This window comes from Ranitomeya variabilis, chromosome 3 (assembly GCF_051348905.1).
Source record: "Ranitomeya variabilis isolate aRanVar5 chromosome 3, aRanVar5.hap1, whole genome shotgun sequence".
NCBI classification, from domain to species: Eukaryota; Metazoa; Chordata; class Amphibia; order Anura; family Dendrobatidae; genus Ranitomeya; species Ranitomeya variabilis.
Genome location: NC_135234.1, coordinates 417,939,494 through 417,951,818, shown reverse-complemented (window position 1 = coordinate 417,951,818; position 12,325 = coordinate 417,939,494). Strand labels below are relative to the sequence as shown.

The 12,325-nt window shown below is 41.1% G+C and overlaps 1 protein-coding gene across 5 annotated transcripts in view; it reads right to left on the bottom strand.

Moving 5' to 3' along the window:
- Positions 1-12,325, bottom strand: part of TRIM37 (tripartite motif containing 37) — a 146,066-nt gene that overhangs the window by 12,516 nt on the left and 121,225 nt on the right. For all 5 annotated transcript variants that reach the window (XM_077296335.1, XM_077296336.1, XM_077296338.1 and 2 more), the window contains exons 20-22: positions 9,234-9,368; positions 8,462-8,636; positions 6,592-6,713 (exon numbers count right to left, since the gene is read on the bottom strand). In XM_077296335.1, coding sequence (XP_077152450.1) covers positions 6,592-6,713; positions 8,462-8,636; positions 9,234-9,368 — 432 coding nt within the window. The remainder of the gene's footprint in view (positions 1-6,591; positions 6,714-8,461; positions 8,637-9,233; positions 9,369-12,325) is intronic.

Sequence of the window (12,325 nt, the reverse complement as noted above, 5' to 3'; positions counted from 1 at the left end):
TGTGCTCTGGAAGCGGGGCTCTAGGTAACTGTTATTTTATGCAGAGACGAGTCGTGGATGGAAGAAGTGATGGCGGTCTGTGGTGCATGAAAAAGAAAAGTAAAGATGAAGGACTTCAGCTAGAGACGTCACTGGTGAGTCAGTGGGTTACCTGTACACTGACACTATACACTGTATAGAGCTCCTGTGTATAATGTCACCAGTGATCACTATATTATCTGTACACCGACACTGTATACAGAGGTCCTGTGTATAATGTTACAGTGATCACCAGTGACATTATATACAGGAGCTCTGTATATAGTGTCAGTGTACAGGTAATACAGTGGTCACCAGCGACATTATACACAGGAGATCTGTATATAGTGTCAGTGTACAGGTAATAATGTTATCACCAGTGACATTATACACAGGAACTCTGTATATAGTGTACAGGTAATACAGTGGAATATCGCTTCATTTGGGGCTATACTGCCCACATACAGGCAGCGCTCACACACAAGTGTGATCTCATTCCACAATCAGCAATTCTGTGGGTCCACTCGCTCCCTCACATTTATCAACTGTGAGTGATGAAGGTCCGGATGTAGGACCGAAACGTTTGTTATTTTGTGGACACCATTAAATCACCTGTGTTACGTTAAGTTGAGTGCCGAGTTTTTGCTATATACTGCAGTTTGGGAACCTACTCTGGCACCTCTTTACGGCTGTGCACACGTCTACTTTTAAAAAAAAAAAAAAAAAAAAATGAAAACTCAATACTCAGGGGGAACAGCAGGAATAAAACAATAAGAAAAACTGGGCACTTTTGATTGGTGACAAGACCCCTTCAAGGTCGGATGAGCGCCGTATAGACGTGAACAACATTTACACTGTTGTGTGCTTGTCTGTTACGTTCATTTTAGGAAATCTTTGTGTCTATTGTACCTATTGAAGTAATTGTATAACATGGATTATATATACCACTTGCTTAGGATAACCACAAGCCGCCACTCTGACGTGGTAACCTGTGGCCGGCAAATCGTGGTTGGGATTCGGCTATAAACAACTGTGTTCACATTCATATATTCAGTAATGAATAAGGGTCTGTGTGACCCCAAACGTGCAGCGAAAGCCGGGTTATCACATTAAATTTCCTTCACTGCATTGATAAGGTATCTAACACATACACTACTAAGGACCATGCCGATCTTCAGTCCTGGTAGATCTTAAATTCTGTAGGTAAGCTGTATCATTTCCTTTTTTCCTTATTAATTTTTACTCAGATGGAGTCCAAAATGCTGATCATTCTTTTAGAGGGGTTTGCTGCTATTTTTTTTTTTTTTTAAAGTTTACAGAACAGCAGGACGCTTCTAAAGGAAACTGCTCTAGCATTGAATACGTGATTGTCGCTATCAGACTAGAAGTGATGATGTCCATCCAGTCCACTAGTGATCTGACAGCTGAGGACACCAATTGGCTGCAGGTTCAGGAGATTGGTGGTCAGGACATTATCATATCTGGTCCAGCGGAGATCTTCGGAACACTAGGCAGATTCCGGTAGGTCTGGTTTCTTTCTTTCGTATGCATCTCTACTTTCTGCAAAATAAAAAAAAAACATGCTGCTGACCCCTTTGTTAACCCCTTTACCCCCAAGGGTGGTTTGCACGTTAATGACCGGGCCAATTTTTACTATTCTGACCACTGTCCCTTTATGAGGTTATAACTTTGGAACGCTTCAACTGATCCCGGTGATTCTGACATTGTTTTCTCGTGACATATTGTACTTCATGATAGTGATAAAATTTCTTTGATATTACCTGCGTTTATTTGTGAAAAAAACAGAAATTTGGCGAAAATTAAATTTCGCAATTTTCCAACTTTGAATTTTTATGCAATAAAATCACAGAGATATGTCACACAAAATACTTAATAAGTAACATTTCCCACATGTCTACTTTACATCAGCACAATTTTGGAACCAAAATTTTTTTGTTGTTAGGGAGTTATAAGGGTTAAAAGTTGACCAGCAATTTCTCATTTTTACAACACCATTTTTTTTTAAGGGACCACATCTCATTTGAAGTCATTTTGAGGGGTCTATATGATAGAAAATACCCAAGTGTGACACCATTCTAAAAACTGCACCCCTCAAGGTGCTCAAAACCACATTCAAGAAGTTTATTAACCCTTCAGGTGTTTCACAGGAATTTTTGGAATGTTTAAATAAAAATGTATTTCTGCTCCAATTTGTTTTATTTTACCAAGGGTAACAGGAGAAAATGGACCACAAAAGTTGTTGTACAATTAGTCCTGAGTACGCCGATACCCCATATATGGGGGTAAACCACTGTTTGGGCGCATGGTAGAGCTTGGAAGGGAAGGAGCGCCATTTGACTTTTCAATGCAAAATTGACTGGAATTGAGATGGGACGCCATGTTGCGTTTGGAGAGCCCCTGATGTGCCTAAACATTGAAACCCCTCACAAGTGACACCATTTTGGAAAGTAGACCCCCTAAGGAACGTATCTAGATGTGTGGTGAGCACGTTGACCCATTAAGTTATTCACAGAAGTTAATAATGCAGAGCCGTAAAAATAAAAAATCATATTTTTTCACAAAAATGATCTTTTCGCCCCCAATTTTTTTTTTCCCCAAGGGTAAGAGAAGAAATTGGACCCCAAAAGTTGTTGTACAATTTGTCCTGAGTACACTGATACCCCTTATGTGGGGGTAAACCACTGTTTGGGTGCATGGGAGAGTTCGGAAGGGAAGGAGCGCCGTTTGACTTTTCAATGCAAAATTGACAGGAATTGAGATGGGACGCCATGTTGCGTTTGGAGAGCCACTGATGTGCCTAAACATTGAAACCCCCCACAAGTGACACCATTTTGGAAAGTAGACCCCCTAAGGAACTCATCTAGATGTGTTGTGAGAGCTTTGAACCCCCAAGTGTTTCACTACAGTTCATAACGCAGAGCCATGAAAATAAAAATTATTTTTTTTTCCACAAAAATTATTTTTTAGCCCCCAGTTTTCTATTTTTCCAAGGGTAACAGTTGAAATTACACCCCAAAAGTTGTTGTCCAATTTGTCCTGAGTACGCCGATACCCCATATGTGGGGGGGAACCACCGTTTGAACGCATGGCAGAGCTCGGAAGGGAAGGCGCGTCATTTGGAATGCAGACTTAGATGGATTGGTCTGCAGGCGTCAAATTGCGTTTGCAGAGCCCCTAATGTACCTAAACAGTAGAAACCCCCCACAAGTGACCCCATATTGGAAACTAGATCCCCCAAGGAACTTATCTAGATGTGTGGTGAGAACTTTGAACCCCCAAGTGTTTCACTACAGTTTATAACGCAGAGCCGTGAAAATAAAAAATATTTTTTTTTCCACAAAAATTATATTTTAGCCCCCAGTTTTCTATTTTTCCAAGGGTAACAGGAGAAATTGGAACCCAAAAGTTGTTGTCCAATGTGTCCTGAGTACGCTGATACCCCATATGTTGGGGTAAACCCCTGTTTGGGCGCACGGGAGAGCTCGGAAGGGAAGGAGCACAGTTTTACTTTTTCAACGCAGGATTGGCTGGAATTGAGATCGGATGCCATGTCGCGCTTGGAGAGCCCCTGATGTGCCTAAACAGTGAAAACCCCCCAATTATAACGGAAACCCTAATCCAAACACATCCCTAACCCTAATCCCAACGGTAACCCTAACTACACCCCTAACCCTAATCCCAACCCTATTCCCAACCGTAAATGTAATCCAAACTCTAACCCTAACTTTAGCCCCAACCCTAACTGTAGCCTTAACCCTAGCCCCAACCCTAACCCTAGCCCTAACCCTAATGGGAAAATGGAAATAAATACATTTTTTTAATTTTTCGCTAACTAAGGGGGTGATGAAGGGGGGTTTGATTTACTTTTATAGCAGGTTTTTTAGCAGATTTTTATGATTGGCAGCCGTCACACACTGAAAGATGCTTTTTATTGCAAAAAATATTTTTTGCGTTACCACATTTTGAGAGCTATAATTTTTCCATATTTTGGTCCACAGAGTCATGTGAGGTCTTGTTTTTTCGGGACGAGTTGACGTTTTTATTGGTAACATTTTCGGGCACGTGACATTTTTTGATCGCTTTTTATTCCAATTTTTGTGAGGCAGAATGACCAAAAACCAGCAATTCCTGAATTTCTTTTGGGGGAGGCGTTTATACCTTTCCGCGTTTGGTAAAATGGATAAAGCAGTTTTATTCTTCAGGTCAGTACGATTACAGCGATACCTCATTTATATCTTTTTTATATTTTGGCGCTTTTATACGATAAAAACTATTTTATAGAAAAAATAATTATTTTTGCATCGCTATATTCTGAGGACTATAACTTTTTTTATTTTTTCTTTGATGACGCTGTATGGCGTCTCGTTTTTTTGCGGGACAAGATGACGTTTTCAGCGGTACCATGGATATTTATATCCGTCTTTTTGATCGCGTGTTATTCCACTTTTTATTTGGTGGTATGATAATAAAGCGTTGTTTTTTGCCTCGTTTTTTTTTTTTTTTACGGTGTTAACTGAAGGGGTTAACTAGTGGGACAGTTTTATAGGTCGGGCCGCTACGGACGCGGCGATACTAAATGTGTACTTTTATTTTTTTATTTAGATAAAGAAATGTATTTATAGGAACTTTTTTTTTTTGCATTTTTTTGGGGAATTTCTTTTTTTTTTTTTTTACACATGTGAATTTTTTTTTTCTTTTTACACTATAACATTGCCCCAGGGGGGGGCATGATGTTATAGTGTAAGATCGCCGATCTGACACTTTGCTGTGCACTGTGTCAGATCGGCGATATGAAGTGCACAGATCCTGGAGGCTTCCCGGTGCCTGCTCTGAGCAGGCGCTGTGAAGCCACCTCCCGGGCAGGACCCGGATGCCGCGGCAATCTTGGATCCGGGCCTGCCGCAGGGAGGAAGAGGTAAGAGACCCTCGGAGCAACGCGATCACATCACATTGCTCTGGGGGTCTCAGGGAAGCACGCAGGGAGCCCCCTCCCTGCGCGATGCTTCCCTATACCGCTGGAACACTGCGATCATGTTTGATCGCAGTGTGCCGGGGGTTAATGTGCCGGGGGCGGTCCGTGAGCGCTCCTGGTACATAGTGCCGGATGTCAGCTGCGATAGTCAGCTGACACCCGGCCGCGATCGGCCGCGCTCCCCCCGTGAGCGCGGCCGATCGCGCTGGACGTACTATCCAGTCGATGGTCATACGGGCCCACCCCACCTTGACGGGATAGTACGTCCAATGTCAGAAAGGGGTTAAGGCATTCTAAGTTATTTTTCTTTACTACAATACCCTCTTAAATAGGTTAGCACATAAATATATTTAAAGGGCCCATCAACTCATGACATTTCCGTTTTAGTAGATAACATAAAATAAGAAAGTATACTACAGAATTGTTAAAACTTTGTTCTTACTTTTCCCTTTTATTCTGATTAGAAATGTATGAATAAATGAACCGGTGCTAGCATTCCCCTAGTCAAATGGGTGTCCCACAAAATCAGAAGAAACTGGATAGCGTCATACTGTGTAAGGAAACCCTCCAACTGTTAAGTTCAAGACTAAACCTTTAAATCTCGTTCCTAATCCGGCATTTATTCAGGGTTTTTTTTTTTTTTGGTACATGTGATTTAACCCCTTAACGAGAGACAATACGCCTCTTAACGGCGGCAGTTAAGGGGCTTTATTCCTCAGCGGCACTTTGTAACGGCGCTGAGAAATAAGGGTATAGTGCCCTCCCGTGTCGGAAAATCTCTGGGGCCTCGGCTAATAACTGCGATCGCAAAAAAAAAAAAGTCTGATTTCCCATTCATTTCTCTCCAATGATATGATCTGTAAAAGGGCTAGAAGGAAATAAAAAGCGCAATCGGGTCTTATCTGGGTATAAAGAGATAAATTCTATTGGGGATGATGGCGTTATTTAGAAGGATGGGGATGAGGGCCATATTAGCAGGATGGGGATGATGGCCTTATTTAGAAGGATCATATCATTGGAGAGAAATGAATGGAAAATCAGACTTTTTTTTTTGCGATCGCAGTTATTAGCCGAGGCCTCAGAGATTTTCCGACATGGTGGTGGGAATGTTTAGGCTGTTTAAAGGTGAAAATAAAACCACATTTTTCACCTTTAAACATGGAGTGCTGCCTGCATTTTTCCTATGTCTAGATTGAGGCAAGTCTTGGATGATTTGTCTGGGAGGCGTGCACCCGCCTATTGGAAAAGTGCTGTTCCAATTTTCTATATACCAGGGGGATATTACCCCTATAGCAGTGTCAGCAGCAGCTCCCCCATAAAAGTGTGTCATGACCACATGTTTTGTTTAAATTTTTTTCGATTTTCCTCCTCTAAAACCTAGGTCTTATGATCATGAGTGTCTTAGTCCGAAAAATACGGTCATTCACACAATAGGTACAAAAATGGTGCAGAAATTCTGCAACATCAAAAACTCACTGTGGAAGGTAGCCTTAATGGTGCCTACATACAAAGTCCTCAGCATTAAAAGTAACTCAAGTGAAAGTGAGAAGCAAGAAAACGGAGACAAAATCATATTTTACCTTCATCTGGATAAGGTGAAGCGCCATCCGACAACAGGGGGTTAATTTCGCCTGCATCTTGATCACTGTCTAAGCTTCCAGGCTGTACAATATCCTTTCCGCTCCATCCTTTAGAATTCGACCTTTAGAAGAAGAATCAGATTCACTAAGTAATCTAAATATTATAAATCTGATGTGCATTATGAGAAGGCCATTGGCATCACTGCCCCACAGGAATAAGTAAATATGCCATTTCCATATAGTGCGGGTGGCTGGATTTCATGTCCACATAGCGAGCGCCGGTATTTGCAGGAAGAGAATTATATTTTTTAATGATACTATTCAATTTAGCATATAATAAACTGAAAAACAGGAAGAAAAGTCCCAGTGTTGAAACAAAAACAAAAAAAAAAAATCGCATTTGCGCCATTGCACTTGAGAGTATTTCCTTTTTTCAGTTTTCAATGTTTGACAAAAAGGACTTGGTATCTAAAAAACTAAGCGGGAGCGCTCATTAACACAATTGCGAGGCAAGAAATAAGAAGAAAGCGCTGTGGTGGGTGCTGTAACGATGAAGACAAGGATGAGAAAGTGTAGAAAAACAGTGACCAGTTATTAGTTTTTAATATTATATGACTACAGTATGATTACAGCAAAGCCAAACTAAAGGAAAAAAAATCCGAACTTGTGTCATTTTCTGAAACCCATAACTTTAATATTAAAGCAGATTTAGCCATTTTTTTTAACCAAATATGAGCTTTATTATTTCTCTATTTTTGAATTGGGAAAATGGGGGCAATTAAATTTTGTTTATTTTTGTTACATTTTTTTAATGCTTTTTTTTTTTCTAATAATTAACTGCCTTTTTTTTTTTTTTTTTTTTTTTTAGTTCCCTAGAGGATTTACAGGATTTGTCTGACACTCATGTTATCATCTATCCACAGGACTGCTCGGACCTCAGCAGAATTCCTTGCAGATCTTGTCCTTGGTTGGATTTGAACTCAGGACCCCAACACTGCAAGGATGTAGTGCTAACCACTGCGCCACCGTGCTCCAACCCAAAAACAGTGATACACTGCATGTAATAGGGCTGCGGGGAATAGGGATTCAATGCCCATAGGATTTGCGCTCTTGATATTTTTCTGCAACTCGCTGAGTGCCGGATTTATTCATCACCGAGTTGACAGCGGCATTTGGAGCTACATCTGGTTGCTGCTGTTACAGGTAGGTACTGAATGCATGACTCAGACATTTACAGGGTAGTTGTGGTCTACCACAATCTGGCACTCATCTGAACTGGTACAGGCGGTGTCTCTCTATAATCAAGGAACTTTTAGAGGCAAAAAACCGCAATGGGCTCATGGCGGCAGGAACCAGCAACAAGCGGAGATTCTTGGCCTACCTTAGTTGTACATATTATCTTGCATGGAGACATATGTAAGAAATTTGGACTGTAAATGAAATGTTCAGCTTCCATGACTTGCGTGTGTAATGCGAGAAACTAGCACGAGTCTCTCGCCTCAATACCTGGCACTGCCGCCGGCACTCGGGACCGGAGCGTTCATCTGCATAGAAATACATGCAGCCGCACTCTCCGGTACCAAGTATTGAGGCGAGAGACTCGTGCAAGTTTCTCGCATTACACATACAAGTGTGACCCCGGCCTTGGTGTGATGTTAGACCATTACTACAGTAGTTCATTACTGACTGGTAACAGTACGATCTGTCTCTTGTTGATGGGCAGAGCTGACACAGCGAGTAATGCCGACCCATCATACTACATTGGAACCATTCTTTTTTTTGTCGTCATTTTACAAGATTTCCATAACCAGAATTCCAATAAGATAAAAAATTTCTAAATGAAACATCAAAATAGAAAACCCATACATACCCCAATGTCACTATTTTCCGAGATTTTTCTATGCACATAGCTTGGATTTCAGCACTGAGGAGGTCTGGCTGTCTGTCTTCTGCTTTAGAGCTGGATGGTGTCTCAGGACTTCCAGTACCTAGAGATCGTGGTGATCCATGTCTGCTGCTGCTGTTCTTGTTACTGTTGTTACAGGCTGAAGATTAGACAACTTTGTATTAGGACATTGGAAGCTATGCAAATTAGCTCTCTCCGGAGGAGAGAAACTCTGCTAAGTGCCACCTATTGGAGCCAGCATCCTACAAGTCCATGGCTGACCCTTCTTGACGAGAGATATTAGCCCCATCTATGCAGAAAGCTCATTTGTATATTATTACCTATAGATCATTGCAATTAATTGTCCATTCTTAGCTGCACCACCCCCTAAGTTATATACGAAGCTGAAATGTATTTATAATATGGAGCCTACTCAATGAGTTTGCAGAAAAAAAACCAAACTAACAACTCTGACCGAATCCCCTTTTTCAATCAAACACAGCTACAGGGGAGCATGAAGAAAATAAAATGCATTATGCAAAATTCTTCTCCATCTGCGACTATATACATTAATTGGGGAGTAATGTGCAGTTTATACTAAACCCGCATTGTCCAGAGAATAAACCCATATGTTAACAGCTAAATAACAATCTGTGCATGCGTTTCTATAGGCTTCATTTATATTAACATTATGAGAATGGAACCAAAAGAACAATAGTGAGGATGACAATATTTCTTAATATTAGCAAGCCAATACCTTCAGAGGAAACCTGAGTGTCGCCCTTTGCGCGATGGTTGGTGTCCCCATTGTCAACCGCTCGCCGCAAGGAAAGACTTCCGGCTCTTTCACTGGTCCGTGAATGCTTGGGGGAATTGCATTTTTTGGTGGATGCTGCAAACATTAAATAGTGAAATTGTATTTAACATGATTTATACAGCCACACCCTGCATAGGGCAATTTTGACTTATGTGGGCAACTAGTTGCATAAAAACAAGAATTAGGAAAACCCCTTTTAAATGTAGATGCCTCCTAAGGCCTCAGGATCAGTTCAATGTCAGATCATCTATAAGGAAGGGCCACAGAGCTCTGGCGAGTGATGTGGTTTCTTCATTGGGCATCAGGCTCAGCACTATACACTGTTGTGTTGTGGCTGTGCCTGGTACCGAGCTGTCACTCAAGTGAATGGAACCAGGATGTAATACCGCAGTCCCTTCTGATTAACTGATTAATGGGGGTTCACTGGAAAAAAAGTGTAAGATTGTATGCATGCAAAATACGAGCATGTTCACACTGGCCATTAAACAGACAAAACCTATGTTAAGGGTATATGTTTATTTCTTAGGTTTTGATTAGTAGGGGTGCCGGTAGATGCATCACCACCACTCAAGGACAGGTCACCACCCTATAAAAGGTGACCTGAACTTTTGGAAAAGGATGAGGAGAATATAGATTTAAAAAAATTAACAACAAATAAAACCACTACACCTCCATAAAGTCCCTACTAGTGATGAGTGAGTGTGCTCTGGTTTTCCTGAGCACGCTTGAGTGACCTCCTAGTATTTGTTAGTGCTCGGAGATTTCGTTTTCATCACAGCAGCTGCATGATTTACAGCTACTAGCCAGGATGAGTACATGTGGGGGTTGCCTGGTTGCTAGGGAATCCCCACATGTAATCAAGCTGGCTAGTAGCTGTAAATCATTCAGCTGCCACGATGAAAACTAAATTTCCAAGCAGTCAAATACTCGGAGGTCACCCTAGCGTGCTCGGAAAAATCCGAGCAACCAGTACACTCGCTCATCATTAGTCCCTACCAATCCTATTCCAAGTGTACAATGGTCCTCCATGATTCTTCATTAACTTGGCCACAGTGATGAAATGATGAACGACAGAGGCAGCTGATTGCTGAAGTCAATATGGACAGAACATCATCACTCTGGTCTTCAGTCATATGTGGACTACATCAGGTCATTGCTGAAGCAACGAAAACACCAAATGATGGAGGAACTTTCTTTTTCCAGCTTCAGGATGTCTATACAGTAATTTTTCAAAAGGCTGGAAAATCCCTTAAAGGTCATTACAATATTACACTCATCCAAGTGAAACGCCAGCATACATTTGAAAGAATAAAATATACTTTCAACTTATACATTTCAAGTATATTTTATATACTTAAAAGGAAAAAGAAAGAAATTGCAGCATAAGAAGGAATTTAACATTATTACTTTTATTTCTGGCTACTAGGATAATATTCTGCAGAGTGCAATTCTTAAATACGGCAAAATTGCCGGTGCTCATTAGTAACCTTTGCTTTTAATTTTTTTTCTACAGTCATCTATGCTCAGTTAAATCTATTTATTACAGTAATCATTACTCTTTTGTATGAAGAAATTGCAGCAAAAGTAAAAGAGTCTGCTAGTATTTAAATTTGACTTTAAAATGACTGTCAATTTAAGACCATTTGAGAAAAAAAAGTTATACCTTTGTCATTTGTACTTTACAATAAATAGATTATATATACATACACTGTACATACAAGGTTGGACATACTGACTACCATGAAGGTGGGTGCCCAGGTCCACATTTTGGTAAGTACCTGATAGAATGAATTGGTTGGTGGGAGAGGATGCCAAGACCCTGATGGCATCAGGGGGTGGGAGAAGATGTTATCAAAGACTTAAAATGAATGGGGTAGGGGACACAGGACATGGACTAAAGGTACCGTTACACTAAACGACTTACCAACGGTCACGACCAGCGATACGACCTGGCCATGATCGTTGGTAAGTCGTTGTGTGGTCGCTGGGGAGCTGTCACACAGACAGCTTTCTCCAGCGACCAACGTTCAGGGGAACGACTTCGGCATCGTTGAAACGGTCTTCAACGATGCCGAAGTCCCCCTGCAGCACCCGGGTAACCAGGGTAAACATCGGGTTACTAAGTGCAGGGCCGCGCTTAGTAACCCGATATTTACCCTGGTTACAAGTGAACACATCGCTGGATCGGCGTCACACACGCCGATCCAGCGATGACAGCGGGTGATCAGCGACCAAAAAAAGGTCCTGATCATTCCCATCGACCAACGATCTCCCAGCAGGGGCCTGATCGTTGGTCGCTGTCACACATAACGAGATCGTTAGTGGGATTGTTGCTTACGTCACCAAAAGCGTGACGTTGCAACGATATTGTTAACGATGTCGTTATGTGTGACTCAGCCTTAAGACTATGAGCACACATTCAGGATTTGTATATTCTGATGAGTTGGCAGGAAAATTGCTGCATAAAATATGCGTTTTTGACATTTGTTTTTGTTGCATATTTTTCCCCTCATTAGTATAGGTGAAAACGATGCAAGAATTGGCACAATGCAGATTTTAATCTGTTGAAGAACAGCAAGAAAAAAAAAAATCATCAAATGTGTGCATGATATTTCAGAAATCTCTTTTGCACTTGCTGTAAAACACTGTAGATTGTCTGCAACAATTCCCTGCTGAAAAAACCACAACAAACACGTAATGTGTGCACATAGCCGTAAACTGAAACGGAGACTTTATTGGGTGTTAGAAATTATAGTTAATGGGGGGTCACAATGCTGGCTTATCAGTTTATATTTTGAATGATGCGTGGCTAATAATACATATTAAAGGTGGGTTACATTTTTGTATTCAGGGGCTCAGTGTGGGAGATTTTGTTATTCAGGAGACAAATGTATAATTACAATAAATGTGACCTTGGTATTCTCAGGGCTGTGGTGAACAGTGACAAGATGAATCGTGGCAAGAAGTGGTCAGCATAAAGGTCTGACCAGATGGAAAAAAAAGAACATTTATTCTGTATCTATACTGTATGA